Below are 25062 nucleotides of genomic sequence, written 5' to 3'. Positions count from 1 at the left end.
TCTGCAATGCTTTTGGTACAGCAAAAAGAACTGCCCATATATTCATGTTCTAAAACCTCTTTCACAGGCAGACAACACTTTCAGACACAACTTCTGCATCACTGGGAACATTTCTAAGGCATAATGCCTCCTACAAAGCATATACTCTGTTTCCCTTGATGAGGCAGAAGAGGGAGAAAATGTTTTGTCGGACATTTAACACTGACATTTGGGTTTCCTGCACTATTTTTAATAAGATATTCCCAAATGTTGCAGCTTTATTTTGTTTGCAGTATAGGGAGAGCAGCATCTGGAGATTGGCCTTTTGTTCCTGGGCCTTTAACCTTAAATTCTGAAGACAAAGTGTTGAACTATAATGTCCCCAACATGCGAACAAGCTTTCTGTTTATCTAGTCAGTTCTGCTGAAGCAATACATCCTGCTGTACAAACAAAAAGGATTCTTTCTTTCCTTTCGTTTTTTGTTTTTTAAACAAAGGTTATATGTTTTGAACAGAATATTTGCTGATCTATTGGTTTTTTATATACTTGTATCCTAAGGGTACTTCTCTAGTGTATAGAATTGGGGGGATAGTTGGGGTGGGGGCACATTAGCAACTCCTGAGGAAAGCAAAAACATTCAAGATAAGAGTAGCATGGAAATAGCTGTCAGTCTGCTAAGAAGGGCTTTCAGTAGCCCAAATAAATTGGGATTGATATTTTATATTACGGTTTGATCAGTGCCTTTACAACGCATCTAGCATTTTGCAATTAAGACTAATTTCTTTATCATTGTGGCCAGAGGAACATATTATTGTTTTAAAAAACCCCACTAAAAGTCTACACAGGAGCACTAAGTACAGGCATAATATCCTGTTGGCTCCAGAGATCAGCAGAAAGACACTGAGGTCATTCACACAGTCAAAATCTGTGTTCTACCAGGGTTTGGGAGCTGTGTGTGCTCCCAATTTTCAGTTGTGTGGAAGCAAGGTAGGAGGAAAACCTGGGTAGCTTTCCCTCCTACCTTGCTTCCACACAATCACTTCTACCCAGGTTTCCCTCCTACCTTACTTCCATAAAACTGAAAATTGGGCGCACACTCAGCTTCCAAACTCTGGTAGAACACAGTTTTTGAGTGTGTGAATGACCTCACTGAGATTCTACCATGGCAAAAATACTTAAAGCAGCTTTACGCGACCCGTGTGAAGCGCCAGGAGGGTTTGTGTGGGGAAAGTGGGCTTAACCCACTCTCCCCACACAAGAGCAACCTCCAAGCCCTGGGCTGCCGGATTGGCTGCCCACATGACTATCAGCACCGTCACGGAGCTGGTGGGGGCTGCAGGGAGCTGCAGGGATCAGTGGCCACCTGGCCCCAGGATGCCTTGCGCGAGTGCATGGGACATCCTGGAGAGACCCCTGAAACCGGAGCGTTTGCTCCACTATCCTCGTTTAAGGAGAGGGTTCATTTGCGGAGTTTGCTGCCGGGTGAGCCACGTGACTCCCGCGACAGCAGACGACCAGGAGAAATCGGGCTAGGCTCCCTTAGCCCGATTTCTCCTGGTCATGAGAATAGCCCCTTAATGTGACTAACCATTCTCTTCAGTGATATAGAACCATTTGTAAGGACACAGGACAGAATTTAATTTTCATATGCTGAAAGTAGCAAAGGCAAAGTTAGCCCCTCCATGGAAACTGCATGCTGTACCAACCACAGAGAACTGATTGTTAAAACGTAGGCCCACAGCCAAAATGGTGACACTTACTAGTTGATTAGAACTAGGAGAGAAAGACAAGCTTATAATGAGTCTTTGAGGAATAAAAGTTGTCTTGTTTCTTTACATATTGAAAAGGTTGTCCTCAGTATAGTATTTCTGATTGTTTCCCCCCACCCCGCCGTGAATATGAATCTGATAATCATGAATAACTACTTTCTTTTCCTCCAAATGTACTCTGTTTTAAGATTAGAATAAAACACTACGGTAGCTTTGCACGTAAAAGTGGCAAGTAAGTAAGGGTGAGCTGCCAGCTGCTGCTGGGCCTCCACCACTGCCATTTACGTGGTGTCTGGAGCCACCAATGTCAGGCAGAGAATGTCAGTTACCAACCGCAGCCTGACTTTGTCAAGCAAACTTCAAATGTTGGTTTCAGATGGCTGTCTGACATTGGCAGCTTCAGACACAATGAAAATGGCAGTGATAGCAGGAGCATGTGCCTGGTGGCAACTGGCAACACGCCCATACGCTTGCCATGTCACATGTGAATCTTCCCTATATAATAGTGATTTTGTCCTATATTAGTCTCTATAGAGCAGTGAAAGGTTGGACATTTCACTCCAGATATTTTACTGGAATCCACAGTACAATACGAGTCCAAATTCACCAGGTAAATGCTGTAAACACATACACATCATCATCACCATCCCTTCCCATATATCTCACTCATATGTATCATTTATTCTCCTCTGAAATCACACCATGTAGCTAAACGAATCCCTAAAAGATGCTTGCACTTTAAAAAAACAAAAACCAGCCAAAGCAAGCACAACAGAGAAGAACTAAAGCCTCAGTCAGTGTTCAAGGCAGCCCAGGGGAAGTGAGAGAGGCAGCTGGTTTCAGAGAACTGGAGAGAGAAGGCAATTACAGAGCTATCAGGAGAGGTTGTTGACCTAAAGTGAGGAAGTATTGTCTATCTATCTATCTATCTCGCATACTTGTCAATTTCCCCAAACTCTCGTCTGAGTGGCTTACAATAAAACAACACAGATTAAAATCAAGGCTAACTCATTAAAATATTTATAACAATGATAGAATATTAAACAATTTAAAACAATGACAGAAGAAGGGGTTTAATTTAGTTTAGTTTATTACTATCAACGATCAAAGATCAGCAATAACTTTACAGAAAAGCACGAATAAAAAGAATACAAAAAATAATAACAATCAGAAGGAGAGCAAATCCCATTTGCATATAAAGATAGCTGTTATCCAGCATCCTAACAGAGCCAAGAATCTAAAAGACAGGACAGGAAGTTAGTTGCTGTCGACAGAAGAAGGGGTTATTAGGTCCTTCTTCAAAACAAGCCAACTAACAAATAAAGGAGTCCACAAGGTGGGCATAAGAGCCTAGCGTCCCACCACATGACAAAGTAATAACTACTTTTCCCTATAATAATTACAAACCAAATTATGCACTGAAATTCCTGTTCCCTCCTATTTTCTCTCATACCTCCCATTCTTTTTACATTGTCTGTACAATGAACAGACAGGGGACCTTGGACCATAAAGACTTTGTATCCCATCTTCTTGATTAATGTATTGTATAAAATTACAAAAAACTAATTTTGGTTCAACAGAACTGGAGCAGTTCCTATCATGGGGAGGGACTGACTATTTTCAAAAGATATCGCTTTGCATTTGCCACTAGGTGCTGCTGTCGTGCTGTTAGCTATAGGGGGGGAAACACTAAGTTTTCACATTAGTTTAAAAAAACCCCAAGTTATTTAACAAGTGAAAGAAAAATAATTTTAAAAGTAGCCGCAAGCAGCAGCCCACCGAAGAGACACAATTGAAATAGAAATCGGCACCCTAACCAGAAGATAGTGTAAAGTTACCCTAAAATAGTGTTTGCATGAGTAAGTAGGAAGACTTACTGCACTTTAAGAAGAATTACTAATAAGGTTGTTGTATTATTTTCCACAGGAGAGTAATAGCAGATATTTCTAGTATATTTTCAGATAAAGTTAATTATTTGAGTTCAAAAGTTAGCAACACCTCGTAAAGTGCAGTAATAAAAAGTACCGATGAGTAAAATATGTCCTTATAAAAATGGGGAATGTTACGTTTGCCTGTGTTCCAGACTTTAGGGCAGTGTAAAGGCTTTAGGGAAGTGTAAAGGCTAATGGAATTGAACAGGCCAATGACTACAGTCAATGGAGCAAAGTGACAGGAAAGATATCTTAGAGTGTGCTAGGCCAGAAGAGCATGTTCTTATATCTCTCTCACTGGATTCCTTCATCTGCACTGAGGGATTCTAGTTGTGAGAGACAAATCCCAAGAAATATTTGAAACTGTAGAGAGCATTTTAGCAGTTGTGTTAAAAAGAAGACATTTCTGCCTCCGCATCACATGGTGCAAAGAGATCCCTAGTGCTGGCATTTGATCTCAGCAGCAGAAAAGAGTAGAGGTAACAGCACCAGAAAGTTTAAAAGGGGGGGGGGGAGAGAGATGGTCAGCACTGGGAATTTCCTAGTTAAGCAGGATGAATGTTTTACTTAGGATACTGTTCATTCTTGTCAATACAATTATTTCTACCAGCTTTTTTAAAATTGCAAAATATATTATTTCATTTTATACGGGATGCAAAAAAGCTTACGAGTTTAACAACACTGCCAAAACCCAAAACACTGCCAAGTGTTGTGGTTTACTATATTGTAAGCCATTTAAAGGTAAGGATAAATTATGGTTTTAAGACACTTTGGCATATACTGGAACACGTGAAGGTTGCCAAGGTATTCTAGTCACAAAAGCAAAAGATCTACAGTATATACTCAATCTAATCTATTTCTTTTGGTTGCTATGGAAGTTCAGGAAAATTGGAAGAAGATTCATATGGGGTCTTTATTGGTCTCTCTTACAAATAATGATGCTTCTGGAAATACTGTAGCCTGGTTTCAGAACAAAGCTACTCAGTACAAATATCATTAAAGATGCAGTATTCCCAACACAGGCAGAAACCACTAATAAAGTACCCCAGTGGTACCAGTATTTTTAATTAAGAGGTTTTATTTTATAAAACCTTATCAAGGGGGAAATGACACCAAATTAAACTTAACTTCGATATTGTTTCTCTTAGAAGAAGCATGGGCATAATTGGGGGGGGAGCAGCCAGGGCACATGCCCTAGGTGCCACTGAGGGGGCGCCATGCCAGTGCCTGCCCCCCCCACCTCATTGCCCACCTGCCCAGCACCAGGGTCCCTCAGCCACTTGCCGTCCTGCTTGCCTTGCCCTCGACCTAGGATCGACCTGCAAACTGCAGAGCTCTTCTCTCCCCGCCTCTCAGCTGATCGGCGGGTGGGCGGGGCTTACAGAGAGGCCTCTGTGCAGGCCTCCTCCCTGAAGTCTGAACTCAGCAGGCCCCAAACAAGCAAGGAGGCAGGCAGGCAGAGTTCTCTGCAGCAGAAGACCCTCTGCCCAGACCATCCAGCACAGATTTTGCCAGTTAGAATGTGAATTCCTTTTTGTGGTGTCCACCCCCCCCAGATAGATATGGATCTGCTTGCCGTAAGGCTTTGATATAGGGTGTGTGGGGGAGACTGAGAAGCCTCTGAATATTTAATTTAAAACAGATTGGAAAATTTGCTGGCTTTAAAAACAAAAACTGTCTAAAAAGACCTATAAGTGGCTTGTTTCATGGCAGAAAATTACAAAACTTCTGGAAGTGAACAATATTATATTCATTCATTCATTTATAAATGGACTTATGTTCAAGTTGTTTTGCAACCCAGAAGGTCTGAGTGAGAACTGTGAAGCATGTGTTGTGCTTTAATTTAATTTAATTTAATTTAATTTAATTTAATTTAATTTTTCTTGTGTGTGAACTGCTCCCCAATAACTCGCAGGGACTTCAGGGTACATCTGGCCAACATGTGAATGCAGAACCTCCATTCCAGAGGAGATGTGCGTTAAAGGGCTTTAAAAGCCTCATGTGAAAAACCTCCTGGAATCAAACTTTATTGAATTTGTTCAGAATTCGGAGAAAACAGACATAGGCTAACACTCCATGGCTTTAAGTCTCCTTTGCTAATCTGTAGCAAGGGGCCCATTTTAATAATTAGTGTTTCTAGTGTGTTCTAGGCATTAAAAGTAGCACAAATATATAGTACTCAATGTATATCGCTATATATTGTGAAGTGTGCATGTGTGTATTCAGTGAAATGTATTTCCAGGCAGCATACATATTTTGAAATATCAGACTTAAATCCTTGGTGGCCTGGGGTGTTTGGAGGCCCTGGACTATGAGGGGCTGGAGGCCCATTTTAAAATCTTGTCTCTGGGCCCATTCCAACCTTGCTATGCCCCTGGCAGAATAGATACATACTAGCCGACCCCACACAGAACATCTGTGCACTCTTTGGGGTCATTGGTTACCTCTTCTCCCCCACCTTCTGCCGCAGTCTCCAGGACCATCCACCTCTCCTCCCCACTGCCACTTCTGCTCCCACTTTCTTTCTCCCCTCCTGAGCTTTGCCTCTGTGGCCGGGCTGGGCCCGCCACCATCTCTGGCCTATGTGGCTGGGTCCGCCGCCACCATGGCGACCAATCCTCCTGGGTGCGCTTCAGCCAATCAGGCGTGTCTGCCACTCAGCCAATCAGCTGGGCACTGGGACGCACATTCCAAGGCACACCCAGGAGAATCCTATATAATAAAACGCTAGGGTGCCTGCGTCCCTAAGGTACCTGCATCCGTGTCTCTGGGAGGTGTTCTGTGCATGCGTGTCGCATGCGGCCTCTCATTGGCTGAGCGGGAGCGGAAGGTTTGTTGCGGCGGCGGCAGCCATGGCCGCTGGTGGGCCTGGCCCGGCAGCGACGGGGAGAGGCCGAGGAGCCGAGGTGCCGGGCCGGCCGAGGCACAGCGAGGAGGCGGTGGGGGAAGCCGGGTGAGGCAGCGGCGGGCCCGGGAGACGGTGGGCCCAGCCAGAGCCACGGGCTCGGCTGGAAAAGGCGGTGGGCCCGGCCGGGAGGAGGCGGGAGGAGAGGCTGGAGAAGGCGGCGGGCCCGGGGGAAGCCGGAGTCCAGGGGAAGCGGGCCCGGGGGGAAGCCGGGGGGAAGTTGCCACACAGTGGGAACTACCCGGCGCCGCTGCCGCCACCGCCAGTTGCCAGAGGAGGCCCAGAGGAGGTGAGGCGGGGGCGCGGGCGGCAACGGTTCTTCTAGCACCCGTTATTGTAACGGGCCTAATGTGACTAGTTATATATATAGATGTATTGATCACTACACATGGGTTTCTGCACAACACCTGCACAGAAGAAACTTCCATGTAGAAAATGTGTCTCTTGTAAATTGACCCTGAATTTTCCATCCATGACTGGGATATCTGAGAATTAGACTCAATGATAAAAGAACAGCACACTGCTTGTGACAGGAAGGGGCAAATTACAATGATTTCTTAGTCTGGCAGGGGCTGGTTTTGGCCCTGGCAGAACTTGGCTGTCTGCTCCTGTTGCAAATGCCTCTGTCTAGTGTGGCAAACTAATGTATCCTCCTCCCTCCTGGTGTCAAAGTAAGCACTAGAATGGTGAATGCACATATACCCCATCATGAGCCAACAGTCATTACAAGACGAAGGCTGGCAGGAATCATTCACTGGTTTATAGATCCCCCCCCCCCGCCACCTTCTTCTTCCCCTATTTTGTTAGTGGCTATTTGGGCAGGTGATCCTCTAGGACAAAGTCATGTTTTTTAAGAAGCATGAGATGAGACAGAGAAAATGGCACTTGGAAGCCTCACATAACTCCTGACTGTTGTTCTAAGTCTTTAACAGAGATGGCTCATGTTTTCAGGTTCTGATCAACAACCATGTCTAAATGGTACAGTGTTCCTTTTAACAGGGATTTCCAGATATTGTTGACTTCAAGTTCCATCATCCCTGTTTGGATAGCGGCACAATTTCAGTGCTTGCCCTAGGTGCTATTTTCCCTAGATACACCTCTGAGAAGAAGGGGGAATAAGAGATTTATTATCTCAAGTTTACCAGTTGCTACTGAATCTTAAAGACAGATGGGAGAAAGTACCATTAATGCCAATTACAGACAGAGTTTGGCCAATACTGGGGCTATTCTTATGATCACAAAAATCGGGCTAGGAAAATCCTAGCCCGATTTTTGTGATCATTAGAACCACCAGGCTCGCAGTCGAGCCCGGTGGTTCCGGAGCGGCTAACCCGCTCCTGTAGCCCACCTCTTAGCCCGGGTTTGCGGAGCGAGCACTCTGCAAACCCGGGCTAACTGCTTGTGAGTAGCCGCGGTGCGGCTCCATGCCATGGCTACGCGCGAGTAGACCCCCGGCTGGGAGGCTTAAAAGCAGCCTCCCGGCTCGGGAGTCTCCCCAGTATGCCCTGCGCACTCGCGCAGGGCATACTGGGGCTTCCAGGGGCCACATGGCCCCTGAGCTCCCCAGCCCCCGCCGGCTCCATTTCGGGGCCGTCCATCATATGGACGGCCGATCCAGCCACCCAGGGCTCCCTCCCCACTTGTGAGTGGGGAGAGCGGGCTTAGCCCGTTCTTCCCGCTCACTGAATGGAACCGGGTCTCACGGATCGTGAGACCCGGCTCACTGTAGTACTTACAAAGTCCTGCATTTACTCATATAAAAGGAAAATAACTGTAAAATTAGATCAGTGATATCATAATTGGGGTAGGTCCAGATAGTACCTAGAAAACTTTTGCTGCACTAAATGTACAGTAATTTGTTTCCTGGTGAGCCAGAATAAAATTCTTGAAATTAACTACCTACTTTTTCTCCAGTTTTTACTGGAGCCCTATGAAAATATATTATATAAATGAGCTGGGGGTCCATGGGTAATGCTCGAGGATCTTCAGGGTCTGGTTTAAGAGAATGCAAAGTGCAATGGCAGACTTTTGTAGATACATTGTTTCCATTTATAAATTTTATGAAAACATGTTACAATTTGGCTATCAATATGTTTTTCAGTGTTTGAATAATTATTTAATGTTAATTAACTGATAATTTCCAAACACATAATTTTCTAAATTAAAAAAAGAAATAACCATGGATCTGGAGCACAAGATTTGAGGCGATGAAAGTACTACATTATGAGTTATTCATAGCTAAAATTTCAGTCAGATTTAGGAAACATATTTCAACTTATTCACTGCTTTGCTGTCCACCGTTATTGTGCTTATGTTACAGTTGATTATGCAAACTGCTTTAGTATAATTAGAAAAAAAGATCAAAAATTATTAATAACTTATTTTAGTAATTAAGGAAATGGGTCTGAAGATCTTTTTAAAAATAATTTTCCAATAATTCAGGATCATTATTTGCTGCCATTTAAAAAAGACTTTAAAGGATGGTCAGATAATTTTTATGTAAACTTTTAGTGGATTTGAATGATATGATAGCTCTAAATGTCACCAAGTTCTGCTTAATAGCAAGTAAAGTCCAACAGAAGATGTGTGTTGTACCAGAATAGATATAGAATGAAATAGGAGTGGGTTTTAATCAATCTGAGCCCTCATATAGTATGAAGATGCTTGACCTGAAGAAAATACCTCTGAGCCAAATCATGTCAACTAGTACGAAAAACAACAGGATTGAACTTGAGTGAATGCATCTGCTAGTTTGTCTAACTCTTACCTCACTTTTCCATGGAGTTCCTGTTAATTTCTTTGGGACAGACATGGAAAGAAAAGCATGCCAAACAACCCCAGGGCTTAAGACCACTGGTGTGAACCCTTGTTTTCTTTTCCCTATGATATCTATCTATCTATCTATTTCTTAATTACTACATCAATGCAACAGGTCTACTGAATGAGAACATGCAGAGAGTCTAGCCTGTGGCTATCCCACAGTTTCCCCTGAAGATTTACAGATGTGGGAATCTCAGAAATTTCCACACACTCTGGAAGACCTTGTTTGGGATGGCTGTTAGTGGCTAAGATTAAGCTACTATATGGCAACTTTACTTTGAAATCACACCGAGAGAGATAGTCCCTTCCAGGGGCGTAAAAAGGCTGGAGTGGGCCCAGAGAAAAAATTTTTAAATGGGCCCCTCGCGGATGCACACACATACTTCACAATATATAGTCATGTGATTTGCCTCATGTGACTTGCCTCTGGGGGGCCCCAGGCAGCCACCTCCCCTTGCCTAATGGTAGTTACGCCCCTGGTTCCCTTATCAAAGCTCCTGTTTTTGAATTAATCATCTTAGCTCACAGTTCTAAATCAAAATGTTGAATCTTTGGGGTTGACATATTGTATATGCAACCCTTCAAACTCAGTACATTCCTTGCCCAGACTTCCAAATATTCTCATATGACTATCCTCAGTTTTCTCATTTCCCCTACTTTAAATAGCTACCTGCCAGTTTGGTTCTGGCCACTATTCAGTGTGCTGATTTTGACTTTTTATGTCCTAAAGATCTTGCGTCCCCATTACCTCAGGACATGGCATCTCTGCTCCTGATTTCACCTGATAAAGAGTATAAATTAGCTTTTGCAAGAAGCAGGGCCTTCTCTGTAGTAGCCCCAATGCTGTGCAACTCTCTTTCATGAACTGTCCAGTCAGCTTTCTCCCCACAGTTTTTTCAGAGGCAGCTGAATACCCTTCTTTTTCAAAGGGCCTTTACCACTGCTTGCTCCTGTCCTGTTTTGCTGTATTACATCTGACTGCTGCTGGGGAGTATTTCACATTATTGACCTGCTGGCTTAACTGGCTGCTGTTTTTATTGTTTTAAAGGATACACTATTATGATTTTATTTTTCAATGCACAGAACTAGGTAAAATGGTAAAACAAACAAAACCACACCCACTTCCCGCACATAAACTGGCGTTATTATTTGTACCTTTCCCCAGATTGTCCCAATGGAAGGACCTCCAGCCCCCTCTCCTTCCCCGGCAGCATCTGAGGCGCAAGCAGCTTCAGACTTTTGACACTACCTATAAACCACCTCAGCATTCCTGCCTCCGCCCCCCTCCGCCCACTGCTTTGCCCTCTTGATTCTCAGCCCGCCGGACACGAAGGCAGGCTCTTCGTCTGCGTGGTCCAAGTCTCTCCCTCGACCCCGACCCCGACCCCGACCCTTCCCTCCACACGTGTCTCAGACTCGCCTCCCCCCGTTTTCATTGCCACCACGGCCATCGCCGCCAGCCCCTCCCTACAGCGTCCTGGGCGGGGGGAGGCTCGCTCCCAAGTAACCAATCATCAGCCCCACCTAGCCCGATCGGAGGCATCTATTGGCTGGAGCCGGCCGAGAAGAGGGCCCGGCGTGTGCGCCCGGATGTACACAAGCCTCAGTTGGCTCGTCCCCTCTCGGCTCTTTATGATGTCAGCTGTCCCCGCTGAGATGGCTGGTGGTGATGGAGAGTTGCCGCCGCCGATCCACCAGGAGGAGGAACGGGAGCAGCCGGGGGGAGAAAAGGAGAACGGGAGGAGGGCGTGCCAGCCGGAGCCTGCGGCGGGGCGCTGCTGCTGCGTGAGCTTGGTGCTGGCTTGGTCCGGGAAGAGGCCGCTCCGCACCCTGGCCGGGTTCCTCTGCGCCAACCTGCTCTTCTGGTGAGACAGAGGCACAGCCAGACCGCCCTCTCCGCCCCTGGCTGGGCTCCCCGTCTAGATCTCGCGCAGGCAGACCTCTTTTCCCACCACCCCCGCCCCGCCTTCCTCCTCCCCCCTCGGCTCAGCCCTGTTGCACGTTCCGTGGGGTTCCGCTTGAAAACCTGCAAAGCGAAGCGGGAAAGAAAGGTGCGGCGGCTTTGAGCATGTGCAGAGTGAACATAAGAGCTCAGGGGCCCACCTCGTCCAAGAACGTTGTGAGGCTAGCAGCAGCAAACCTTCAACAGGCAGGCCATGATCAGCTTCTCCCTGGTGGTTTCACCCCGTGGCTTGGCGTACTGCCCCTGAGCAGAGAGGTTCCATTTTGCTCTCAGGCCAGGAGCATTAGGTGATGGTTAATGTGTTTGTCCTGCCCCTGACACTTGTATGAACACACTTAAACTATTGGCCATTACTGCTTCCTACGTTAGTGAATTCCGTAAGTTAATTATAGTGTTGTGTGAAGAAGTATGTTTTTTCTTGGCATTGAGTAGCCACAATTGGTTCCCTCATATATTTGAGGGTAGGTAAGGGGCATGTGACACCTGGGTAGATCTGAGCCCAAGTACCTCCCCCCACCCCTTATAAGTTAAGGTCTGCTCTTGCGGCTTCTCTCTTAACAGGTATTGAGCTCTTCTGCATCACTTCTGTGTCTTTGTCTTCATGCCCACTGTGCTAGATCCTTCTTTCCTTTCACTTTTTTCAAGGTGTTGTTGCAATATGTTTCCCAAGAGACATTCTGGAAGGAAATGAAAGGAAGCGCATGGGAATAAATTAGTGATTACAGGGCAGAAAGCCATGGGAGAAATTGTTTTCTCCCATTGGTGGCAGAAAGCAATGGGAGAGTGAAGGAATAGTAAGTTGGCATTTATTCAATTTTTATACTGCCTTTCATAAGGCATCCCAAGACTGTTTTCAAAAGTTAAAATACAATAAAACTCCACCAATGCATTTAAAAGCTTAAAATCAGTTAAACAGTAAAAACCATAAAACAACAACAGAAGCAGGAGAACTTTTTCAAGCCAAGAGTTGCAGAAGTGAAAGTTGAATCAGCTGTGACTGGATGATACCAGGAAACGTCAAAGGAACCTAAGGAATGCTTAGAAGGAAGAGCCAAAACTGATGTGGAGAGGTAGAATAAGAGAAAGAGAGCATCTTACAATAATATATGTAATATGGCATAATGTTTGCCTTGAGGTTCAGAGTGATTCTGCAAACTAGACAGACAGTAGATTGACCACATCCCACAGGGATGTAGAAACCTTTCATTTTACTGAACCACCCCATCTGTCTCCCCGATATGTCTTTCCCCAAAAAAAAATTTAAGGGAAGTCTTGCTCCTCAAGCTTTCTTGACATCCCATGTTGTATGCTTTCCCTGATGTAAAATGGCACTGAACTACTAGTCTGACTAGGATAAAACTGTAATCCCTTAAACTGTCATTCATTTCCAGGCTCTTTGTATTCCATTTTCCTGGTGCCTAAACCAGTCTCTACATCACTGAACTTATTTTCTTTTCCCCCTTTCCATAGCTTTTGGGTGGATCTGTTATCCACCCAGCACAACTGTTGTGCAGTTTTGAACTCTTTTCAAAGATACTTTTCTTCCATCCACACAGGTATCAACAAGTTCCTATTGAAAAGATTGGTTATATCACACAGCAAGCAGAAAAAAAGAGTTGTGTAACATAGGTAATACTGATGGGTCAACATCCACCACTACCTCTTGTCTATTGCGTCCTGTTTATCTGGTGACATTTGGTTATGTAGTAAAATGCCAACTCTATTTTTGTTATCTCCCAGTTCATATGTCAGGTCTTCATGTTGTGTGGCTCACTAAGCCAAATGCTACAGACTACTGGCCATGTATGGCAGCTCACCAGGAAGAGGTAAACAACTTGTTCTTGTTGCTTGCCCATAACTACAAAAACACAGGAGTTGCCAAGCGTTTGACAAACCACAATACAAGGATGGTAGGCTTGTTGGATCAGAAGTTGTGCAAGGCTCTTGTATCGTCAGTAATCTAGATCTTATATTTGGAACATCAAAACAAATTCCATACTTTCCTATCACATTGGCTATGAGCTTGTTCATCCTCTGGTTTAAGTGAGCATTGTGCTTTCCATTTTCAGCCTCCAATTTGTGGCTGCTAGCTACGTGCTTGGCGAGAGTCTGCCTTCTTCATATAATCTGCTAATTGAACTGTGCAAGGATCCTCTTCACAGCGAATTGGATTTGTTTCAGCTTTTGATCCACTTGTGTGAGCATTTCTGGTATGACTTTTTTTTTAATCGAGGCAGTAAGCTATAGGCATGCACTCATTTCAGTCCTCTAGTGTGTTTCATTAGAGGAAGTATGCACTTCTATGAAGGTGGCATCTCAAATAATATCTTACTTGAGGAAAATAATGTTTTCTCCTAGTATAATCCCTTGTAGAGGGAAGTACTTCGAGTTATTGCTTTGTATTGTTGGTCTGACAACCTGAGGCAGTTTCTGCTCCAGTTTTCCCAAGTACTAGATTCAGAAGCTATTCTCATGACCAGCAAAAACAGGGCTTGAGGTCTGAAGGCAGGGTTAGCACTACCATGTGGAACCTCGGCAAGCTCTCAAACAGGGCTCTGTCAAAAGAGGGTCACCCAGTTCCCAGTCCCTCCTCTAAAACCAGGTTCAGCAAGCAGGGGAGGTTGCCTACCCCCTCCCAGTGCCCGTGTGGAGCCACGGAATGCTGTGGGACCCTGCTTGAGGCTCCCTCCCCGGGGATACCATAGAGCCTGGATAACAGAGTGGGCTGCAAAGCAAGCAGAAGTTTGCTTGGGGAAAGCCTGTCCAGCAAACAGCACTGAGCTTCCTTAAAGTGGCAGGCACTTTGCAAATGAGCCCAAGGAAAAATATGAACATAGGAAGCTGCCTTTCACTGAGTCAGACCATTAGTCCATCCAGCTTAGTACTGTCTTAGTACTGTCGACACAGACTGGCAGTGGCTTCCCGAGGCTCTCCGGCAGGATTGCCGCTCAGCCCAACCTGGAGATGCCGGGCAGGGAGCTCAAATCCTTCTTCCTATAGCAGCCCTATCCCCTAAGGGGAATAGTTGCACAGACACATGTCATACTATTCATTCATTTTACATTTTACTAGCTGACCCTGCACAGAGCATCTGTGTGTTCTTGCACTGAGCCTGTGGCATTGCACCCCCACAACACTCTTGCTCGCTCTCACTGCCCCCTGCAATGCTCTCGCCACCCCCACTCTCCCTCTGCAAGTCTCTCGCCACTCCCGCAATGTTCTCGCTCTCGCCACCCCGCTCCCCTGCAAGTCTCTCGCCACTCCCGCAACGCTCTCACTCGCTCTCACCACCCTGCTCTCCCCCCACAAGTCTCTCGCCACTCCCGCAATGCTCTCGCTCGCTCTTGCCACCCCCGCAAGGCGCTCGCCCCCCGCAAGGCGCTCGCCCCCCGCAAGGCGCTCGCCCCCCGCAAGGCGCTCGCCCCCCGCAAGGCGCTCGCCCCCCGCAAGGCGCTCAACAAGTCTCGTGCTTGTGCTCTCTGTCCTCCGTCTTTCTATCTCTGTCTTGCAGTCCTTGCTTCCCCCTGCCATTGCCTCCAAGCTCCCTGCTGCTTCACGGCGCGGTTCAGCCAACCGTCTGCCGCCCGCAGCCCTCAGAGCCAACTGTCCAGCTCCCGAAGCTGCCCCAGCCTCCGAGCTCCCTGCTGCTTCACAGCGCCCCCGATCCAACTGTCAAACTGCTTTCCAGCTGCTCTGCAGGGCGCATGGCCCGTCTAGAAGAATTAATAATATAGAATATCCCACTCTTCCTCCAAGGAGCCCAGAACAGTGTACTACATACTCAAGTTCCTCCTCACAACAACCCTGTGAAGTAGGTCAGGCTGAGAGTGAAGTGACTGGCCCAGAGTCACCCAGCGAGTATCATGGCTGAATGGGGATTTTTGTGCTCCTTCCTGTCCCCTGCAAATCACTGGACAAGAGCAGGAGTGTCCCTGCCCTTGCCTGCAGCTGCCCTTGCCTGCAGCATGGTGTAGTGGTTAAAGTGCTGGACTAGGATCGGGGAGACCCGAGTTCAAATCCCCATTCAGCCATGAGACTTGTTTGGTGACTCTGGGCCAGTCACTTCTCTCTCAGCCTAGCCTACTTCACAGGGTTGATGTGAGGAGGAACTTGAGTATGTAGTACACCGCTCTGGGCTCCACCGGTTCCTCCTTCCATCTGCTGGTGGAGTGGGAACTACCGCTGGAACGACTGTCCATGCAAGGGTCACTGGTTTGGCCTCATGGCGGCAATGGCAGTGGAGGGAGGCTCGTGGTGGCAGCAGGGGGCTCACAGCAGCGGTGGAGGGCCTCACGGCGGGGGCAGTCCAGGTGCCCAATTTGCCTCGGTGTGACACTGCACCCACCCGCCCACCCTCTCCACCATCATCAAGATGGTAGCAGTGCCAATGAGGGTGTGCAGGTGTGGGCGACACTTTGCCACTCACTCTCCCACCCTGCTGGCACTGCAAGAGTGGCAAGTGGCAGCACCAGGGCAGGTGGGTGATGGGGACACCCTCTCCCACATGCCCACCCTCCTACGGCCAGGGAGGCTAGCAAGGGGTGGCAGTGGCGGATTGATGGGGAGGCAGAGTCACCGCTTGGCTACAGCGGCAGTGGGGTTTTTTTCTCCCTTTTACCTTCTACACACACTATACAGTGGGGTGGGGTGTGTGCCACGGAGGCCACAGCCACAGCTGCGGGGAGGGTGAGCGGGCAAGGGGAAGGTTCCCCCTTCTGCCTTCCCAAACCATGCTGCGGTGTACGGAGTGTGCCTTTTGCCTGGGCTACTTATGGGGGCATCTTGCAATTGCTCTCATTGGCATCTGGCAATTGCTCCAGGGGGCATGTGCTGTGTCCCTCCTGGATCTGAGGAGTGCATTGGGTGTGTGTGTGTGACTCTTCCTTTGGGGCTGGTTGGCAGCTGCAGCTGCTCTAGTCTTCTCTCTCCTTTTGGGCATCAGGATGGAGTTCAGTTCCTTTGACAGTGCTGCAATTGCCAGGAAAGGGTTAACTGAGGCTACCAATCAGGGAGCAGCAAAGAGGGACTGCAGCTTAGAGCCCTCTGAGTGGATTCCTTGGGTCACGTGCTTGCTCTGTCCACTCACGGACTGCTGTTGCGATGGGCGGGGCTAGAGGACCAACAATGCTAGCAATGGCTGGAGAGAACCTTAAAATGTTAATCGTGTGTCGCTCACACTTTTGCAGCATGTACCCATTTGTTTGCTATGAGGTAAAAATAGGGTTCTATCTGCTTTCAGAATGTAACCCTATTTTCTGCTTATCTGAATAGCTTCTCAGAGTTCTGAATCTCAACTCATCTGTTGCAGATCTGTTGGTGCACAAATTCAACAGGGTTTCTATTCTAGCAAGTGTGTTTTCTTTAGAAGGTCAAACTGAGATTTCCTTATTTTTACAGACCAAAAGAGGACAGATAGGAAGGTTCTGTTGAATTTTGATAGTAGCTTTCTTGAGGAATTCTGTCTGTGATATGGCACTTCACTAATAGAAATTAGTGAGGAGCAGAGGAGAGTAGTGAGGAGCAGAGGAGAGCTGGTCTTGTGGTAGCAAGCATGACTTGTCCCCATAGCTAAGCAGGTTCTGCCCTGGTTGCATATGAATAGGAGACTTGATGTGTGAGCACTGCAAGATATTCCTTTCAGGGGATGAAGCTGCTCTGGGAAGAGCAGAAGGTTTCAAGTTCCCTCCCTGGCTTCTCCAAGATATGACAAGATATTTTTATTGAACCAGCAAACTACCAAAGCATACAGTACGTTGCCTGAGAGAGATTCCTGCCTGCAACCTTGGAGAAGCTGCTGCCAGTCTGTGAAGACAATACTGAGCTAGATAGACCAATGGTCTGACTCAGTATATGGCAGTTTCCTATGTTCCTATGTTCTCCTATTGCTACTTTGAATCTCCCTGGTATGTTAATTTAGAATTTTGTAAGTATGATTTAGACTGAGTTTTAATCTCATAGCCTTTGAAATGGAGCGAAACTTTGGACTTCTTCTAGAAAATCACTTTTTAAAGTATTTTGTCAGGCTAACCACCAGCTTTAAAAACTGCTTCTAGGGATGTGCCCAAACCAGTTTGGTGCCTCCTTACAGAAGTGTCAGACTGGCTGGGGCAGGGGCATAGCTATAATTGAGCGGAAGGGTTCAAAGAACACGGGCCCCCAGCTCCCAAGGGCCCTCCAGCTCCATCCCTCCCTGTTTTCTTCATTATCTCCCTCACTCTGGGGGGGCGGCAGAGAGAGGGATGGACATAGGCTCCCACTCCCCTAGATAGATAAACTTGATTACAATTGTAGATCAGACTTGACCCCTCTCCCCTAGCTACGCCCCTGGGCTGGGGCACCCACATCCAAACCAGTTTGGCGAGGTAGGGATTGGTTCTTTGAAAAACCAGATAAGCAAGTCCTAACCTGCTGCTCTGCCACTCCACTGCTTTTCTGGGCACGGTGCTCGCTTTACAAAAGGCCACACACGGCTGCAGCATGGCTCCCGGTAGCTGGTGCATGGCATTGGCACGGACATGGCTGTCATGCATGCGTGGCAGCCATGTGCGTTCTGATGCCATGCGCAGACTGCTGGGAGCCGCACTGCAGCCGCATGTGGTGCTCTGTAAAGCGAGCGCCATGTCAGGAAAAGTGGTGGGGTGGCAGAGGAGCAATTAAGGACCTGTTTCCCTGATTTTAAAAGGAACTGATCCCCACCCTGCCCATGGCTGCCTGAGCTGGTTCAGGCACATCCCTATCTGCTTCATATTTTACTAGCTTGCTTGAGCATATGTACATATTAGCAACTTGCAACACATTGCTCTCGGTCAGACATAACAAACCATGGTTTATTCTTATGCAGCGAGCTTCTGACTTGCATTGTGATCTCTTCCGTATGCAAGAGGGGAAATCAAAAGTTTCCGATTTCCATTTACAACATACTGAAGTTTGCCATCTTGTTCAAAAGCAGTATGGTTTGTGCAGACCACAACCTGTTGAAATGCAAAGCTGGTTTACACACAAACAGTGGTTTGGATAAGCCACAGTGTGCTGCTTTTGGATGAAACAGCAAACTGTTTGTCGCAAACAGCAAAAGGACACTTCTGATTTCCTCCCCATGTGTGTAAAGGGAGTGGGGAGCAGGTGAGTCAGATCCTCACCAGGGCTTGTGCATGAAATAACAGACCAGGGTGTGTGTGCTCGGTTCAACCACGGAGGGCCTTAAAGGGAAGAATCCCACCTACCTTGCCTGGAGGGCATTCTTATTTTCCATAGATGATCAGGCAAGTGGCTATTTGCAAGCTTTATTTTCAGCTCCTGGATGGCGAGTCTCTCTCTCTCTCTCCTACCACCTCCCCATCCCCATAGTCCTTCCCATTGCTTTTTGTGGCTATTTCTGGCTTGCCCATTTTTTAGTTATGCATTGTTTTGTAGTTTTTTCAGTACGTCCCACTTGCCAAGGAAAGCCACTAAAACCTTTACCTCATCAGTGTTTTTCTTTTTGATTGGCGAGACTGAGTTAATATGTCAGTGCCAGTATTTGCAACTTTGGTGTGACTAACCTTGTAGCTGAGTAACTATATATTCAGTGACTCTGCATTGATTCATGAAACAGCCTTGCAAGTTAATAACTCACAAACATATTTATAAGCGTGCTTATTCAGGTGTATTTGTGTTAGTCATTTGAGGCCTAAAAGCCCAGAAGCAACTGACTACTTTCAAGACTGTTTGTGTGATCTTTAGGATGCATTTCTGCATGTATGGGATAGGGAGGGAAGTGAAAGCGAACAAATTCTGTATTTCCCCCTTAGCCTACAGATGAACAATGGTGTGGGGTACCTAGTGAAGTGACTCATGTACCGTATGTTGGAATTTTAAACTTGAGCTATTGAAGCATTTTCTGGGGCTTAGTGCTGCAAAAGTACTGAATGACAAGGTGGAATTCTAAGAATCCAGAATTTCCTTTGTTGTATTATTTGATTCATATGTCAATGAAATGAGTTTTTAGAGGGGGTGAAAGCAAGAACTTCACCAGAGAACATGCTACTTTTTACAGAAACTGATTAGGCTCCTGGAAGACGCTCTTTGCATCATTCTTGTCTAAAGCATATTAAGTATATTAGACTAGGCACAAAGCTATTGTAGCTTAAGATGCTAAATTTAGAATATTAGCTGAAGGATTTGCATGAACCTTTAACTCAATAAACATTTCAGATCACCTTTTTGAAAATGTAACAAAAAGCTGTATACATTTCTTGGGAGCAAACTTCTTTAGGATAAATTGTGATTCAAAGTATAAACACTTGGCAAGCTCTAATCACTAGAAATGACCATGGCTGCTACCCTGCACCAAGGCACCATGAATCTTATTAAAGTCAGTGGGATTTAAGCAGCCTGACGATGTGCAGGACAGCAGTTCTTCAGCCTTTTGACCAGGTTGTACAACTTCAGCCCTGCTGCAGTTGAACTACAATGCCTATCATCTCTGACTATTGGTTGCTGTGGTTGGGGATGGTGGGAGCTGTAGTCCAAAAACAGCTGGAGGGCTGAAGTTGTGCATATCTGCTTTAGACTTTTGAGCCAAACAGCCCATTCATGTGGTTGTATTTAATAGTAATTCATTTATATTACGCTTAGCCAAATTAGGCATATTTTGTTATTGAAAAGACGGGATATAAACGTTTGATAATGCAGATCCTATAGGATAGGGCTTGACAAATTCTAGCTGCTAGGAAACTGTGGCGCCTAGACTAGGATATTCAAGAGAATGTATTTAAGAATGCTGCCATCTTCATGAACCCCGCTGCCTAAAGATAATCTGTGGAGGTCTGGTTGCAGTTGCCACCAGCTTGGTTGGTGGTGATTTGAAACTGGGCCTTTTCTAGGGTTGCCCCAGGACATTGGAATGTGCTTCCTAACAAAATTCGAGCATCCCCTCCCTTGGATGTTTTTAAGAAGGACCTGAAGACATAACTGTTTAGTCAAGCTTTTAGTTTATTGTTTTTAAAGTAAAGGTTTCAAATTTTTATCTGTATTTTAAACTGTTGTAATTGTGTTAATGGTTTGATTGTGTGTTTAAATTGTGAACAGCCCAGAGACTTGTGTATGGAGTGGTATAAAAATGTGTTAAATAAAATAAATATCAGAAGCAGAGTTGTTTGATAAAATCTTTTAGTCCCAGGCAGTCTGTTTCTGTTCTAAGTATGTTTCTTGTAAAAAGTGATAGAGAAGCCCATTTGCCCTCACCCACCACAAACAATGTCCGTGACTAAGTCCGGTAACATTGTCAAGTGTCTCTTATTTGGCTCCTACATTTTTGGGCTGGCTCCTAAATCCAAAGAAAACTTGTCAAGGCCTGAGAGTAGCCCAGCTGTGCTTGTTTAGAACTCGGAAAGGGTGCTCCCACTGGCTGTCCGTGTGGAAAGAAAAGCCTAGAAACAGTGGCTTTCTCCACTGCCACCAATCTTCTCTTGCACTTCCATGAAGAAGAAAGCCCTCAGCACTGAATCTTGTTAACAGGAGCAGCTTTTTCCCCACCAGAGGAAAGGAGTTATCTGGCCAGACTTCTGTTGCCCTGCCCCTTTCACTATTTCTTCTCATGTAGCTAATCTTCCCTGCTCACTAGGGAAGATATGGGCAATGACAGTGGAAAAGCTCAGCCCACAGCCAGCCCTGGATTAACCATAAGGCAAAACAAGCACATGCTTAAGGCATCAAGGGAAGTGGGGGCACCACAGAGTATTCCCCCTAGCTATCATGCCCTTAACTCTTTCACTGAACATAAGAACAGCCCTGCTGGATCAGGCCCAAGGCCCATCTAGTCCAGCATCCTGTTTCATACAGTGCCCACCAGATGCCACTGGGAGCCACAGGCAGGAGTTGAGGGCATGCCCTCTTTCCTGCTGTTACTCCCCTGCAACTGGTACTCAGAGGCATCCTGCTTTTGAGGCTGGAGGTGGCCTACAGCCCTCCAACTAGTAGGCGATGATAGATCTCTCCTTCATGAAGTTATCCAAACCCCTCTTAAAGCCATCCAGGTTGTTGGCTGTCACCACATCCTGTGGCAGAGAATTCCACAAGTTGATTATGCATTGTGTGAAAAAGTACCTCCGTTTGTTGGTCCTAGATTTCCTGGCAATCAATTTCATGGGACAACCCCTGGTTCTAGTGTTATCTGAGAGGGAGAAGAATTTCTCTTTATCCACTTTCTCCACACCATGCATGATTTTATAGACCTCTATCATGTCTCCGCGCAATCGTCTTTTTTCTAAAGTAAAAAGCCCCAGGTGTTGTAGCCTTGCCTCATAAGAAAGGTGCTCTAGGCCCCTGATCATCTTGGATGCCCTCTTCTGCACCTTTTCCAGTTCTACAGTGTCCTTTTTTAGATTTGTTGGAATTGTACACAGTACTCCAGGTGTGGCTGCACCATAGTTTTGTATAAGGGCATTATAATATTAGCAGTATTATTTTCAGTCCCCTTCCTAATGATCCCTAGCGTGGAATTGGCCTTTTTCACAGCTGCCACACATTGAGTCGACTGAGAACACATTGGGTTACAATTTCAATGAGCTGTCCACCATGACTCCAAGATCCCTCTCCTGGTCAGTCACCAACAGCTCAGATCCCATCAGCGTATACTTGAAGTTGAGTTTTTTTGTCCCAATGTGCTTTACACTTGCCAACATTGAAGCGCATTTGCCATTTTGTTGCCCACTCACCCAGTTTGGAGAGATCCTTTTGGAGCTCCTCACAATCCATTTTTGATTTCACTACCCGAAAGAGTTTGGTATCATCTGCAAATTTGGCCACTTTGCTGCTTACCCCTACTTCTAGATCATTTATGAATAAATTTAAAAGCATCGGTCCCAGTACAGATCCCTGGGGGACCCCACTTCTTACTTCCCTCCATTGTGAAAACTCTCCATTTATCCCTACCCTCTGTTTCCTGTCTTTCAACCAGTTCGCAATCCACACATGTACTTGTCCCCTTATCCCATGACTGCTAAGTTTCCTCAGGAGTCTTTGATGAGGAACTTTGTCGAAAGCTTTTTGGAAGTCCAGGTATACTATGTCAACTGGATCACCTGGATCCACACACTGGTTGACAGTCTCAAAGAACTCCAAAATGTTTGTGAGGCAAGATTTACTTTTGCAGAAGCCATGCTAGTTCTCCCCCAGTGGGGCCTGTTCTTCTGTGTGCTTTACAATTTTGTCCTTGAGGATGCTTTCCATCAATTTGCCTGGAACGGACATTAAGCTAACCGACCTGTAATTTCCCGGATCACCTCTGGATCCCTTTTTGAAAACCGGGTTACATTTGCTACTTTCCAGTCCTCTGGTACAGAGCCTGATTGCAGGAATAAGTTATATATTTTGGCAAGGAGGTCGGCAATTTGACATTTGAGTTCTTTGAGGACTTTTGGATGGATGCCATCTGGCCCTGGCAATTTGTTAGTTTTCAATTTTTCTAGACAGTTTAGAACATCATATCTTGTCACTTCTATCTGACTCAGTTCTTTAGCCTCCATCCCTGAAAAGTCTGGTTCAGGAACAGGTATATGCTCTGTATCCTCTGCCATGAAGATGGACACAAAGAACTCATTTAGCTGCAACCTCCATCTCCTTAATAATCCCTTTCACTCCCTCATTGTCTAATGGTCCAACAGCTCCCTGGCAGGTTTCCTGCTTGTGATGTATTTAAAGAATCAGAAGCTTTATTTCGATCAATGACCAGAACAAACACAAGCAAAAAGGAAAAAGAGAATAAAACATCATAAAATAGTAGTATAGTATAAAATAGTATGATGTTTTATTCTCTTTTTCTTTTTGCTTGTGTTTGTTCTGGTCATTGATCGAAATAAAGCTTCTGATTCTGAAAGAAGTTTTTATTATTTCCCTTGATACTTTTGCCACCTTGCATTTCACTGCCACACTCAACTTTAGTTGATTTTTTGTAATTGTTTTTATCTGTCCTGTTCATCTTTACTCTGCATTGTTAAAAATTTTCTTTGGCTCGGTTTGCGACTAAAGTTTAGAAAAACTACTAAACTATGATGACTGTAAAGAGCAGTACAAAATATTGATAAAACTTCACGTAAAAGATGGTTGTATGTTATGATGTTTGACCTTGAAGAAGAAATATTTTTCTCAATCATTCCTTCTGTTGTGGCTATTTATAAGAAATTATAGGCAGTAGAACTATTTTACCTTAAAAAATCTAGAAGAAAACTTGTAGAAATTTAAATAAATATTAAGGTATAAGTAAATAATTTGCTTAATGTCTTGTCAGTTAAGCAATGGAGGGGGCCGAGGGGGGCACTATTGTTGGGCTGTGCTTAGGACATCAGTGGCCCTTAATCCGGCCCTGCTCACAGCAATGACACCTTCTTCTAGTTAGGAGCTGCTGCTGACAAAACCTGCAGTAGTAGAAGCTTTCCTTCCTGGGAACATACAGAAAAGTAAGGGAGAAGCCAGTACTTCAAGTTTTTTTCCTTTCCTACCTCGCTCTTGCATCACACCCCTGATTTCTTCCCCTTCCCCACCACCTTTTGTTCTTTTCTATTAAGAAGGGAAGAGGAAATTCACCATAGGGCCATTTGACCCTCCTCCTCCTTCAGGCCACCCAGGTGCTATGCTGCCTCAAGAACTGGCCCACAGACTGCCACTTGAACGAATCAGCTCCCCCCTGCTTCATGGTTGGGCTGACCATCTGGAAATTGAGACTCCGGTCTTCTGAGTATTTGAAATACTAAACATCATAGAGATGCAGGGAGTAGCTCAACCTCTCCAATCATATTCACCTAATGTCAGACTTCTGATTCATCTCGATGGCCACATCTTACAGCTGACGGTAGCTGGTGTCTTGCCTACTAGAGCCAGCGTGGTGTAATGGTTAGAGTGCTGAATTAGGACCGGAGAGACCCGAGTTCAAATCCCCATTCAGCCATGATACTTGCTGGGTGACTCTGGGCCAGTCACTTCTCTCTCAGCCTAACCTACTTCACAGGGTTGTTGTGAGGAGAAACGTAAGTATGTAGTACACCACTCTGGGCTCCTTGGAGGAAGAGCGGGATATAAAATGTAGTAGTAGTAGTAATTAATAACTAATTCTCCTCCTCCCACGACCTCATGCACCTCGATGGCCATATCTTACAGCTGACGGTAGCTGGTGTCTTGCCAACTAGAGCCAGCGTGGTGTAGTGGTTAGAGTGCTGGACTAGGCCCAGAGAGACCAGAGTTCAAATCCCCATTCAGCCATGATACTAGCTGGGTGACTCTGGGCCAGTCACTTCTCTCTCAGCCTAACCTACTTCACAGGGTTGTTGTGAGGAGAAACTTAAGTATGTAGTACACCGCTCGGGGCTCCTTGGAGGAAGAGCGGGATATAAATGTAATAATAATAATACACAACTAGCTCCTCTCACCACCATAATGTTGCTAATAATACTTAGTATTAGACTGTTCCTTTTCCAAGCCCTGGAAGTACTTTATAAGTTATGTTTACAATAGCCATGTAAAGCATTGTTTTCATCCCTAATTTACAAATTGGGGAAGAGGTTGAGACCATGTAGCTTGTCTCAGGCCATCCAATGAATTCATTACCGATGTGTGAAGCCACTGGTATTTCCACTCATACCCCATGGTCTTAATCATTATGCTACACCAGTTCTGTCATGACTTCTATTTTTATTTTTATTTATTTTTACATTTATATC

At 45.7% G+C, this 25062-nt stretch overlaps 1 protein-coding gene across 4 annotated transcripts in view; it reads left to right on the top strand.

The window, feature by feature from the left end:
- Positions 1 to 6473: 6473 nt before the first annotated feature.
- The window catches only part of RETREG1 (reticulophagy regulator 1), a 76320-nt gene continuing 57731 nt past the window's right edge, over positions 6474 to 25062 (top strand). Inside the window, exon 1 of one of the 4 annotated variants that reach the window (XM_053246834.1) lies at positions 6474 to 6510. Coding sequence is in view for 2 of the 4 variants with exons in the window: in XM_053246830.1 (XP_053102805.1) it covers positions 10996 to 11270 (275 nt within the window). In the remaining 2 variants the exon portion in view is untranslated. Of the gene's footprint in view, positions 6511 to 6580; positions 6634 to 10986; positions 11271 to 13158; positions 13195 to 25062 lie in introns of those variants that run through there. The other 3 variants (XM_053246835.1, XM_053246830.1, XM_053246833.1) reach the window with 3 other exon arrangements.

Source organism: Hemicordylus capensis, chromosome 4 (assembly GCF_027244095.1).
Source record: "Hemicordylus capensis ecotype Gifberg chromosome 4, rHemCap1.1.pri, whole genome shotgun sequence".
Lineage (NCBI taxonomy): Eukaryota > Metazoa > Chordata > Lepidosauria > Squamata > Cordylidae > Hemicordylus > Hemicordylus capensis.
The sequence above is the reverse complement of the archived record's forward strand: the minus strand, read 5'-3'. Positions and strand labels throughout refer to the sequence as shown.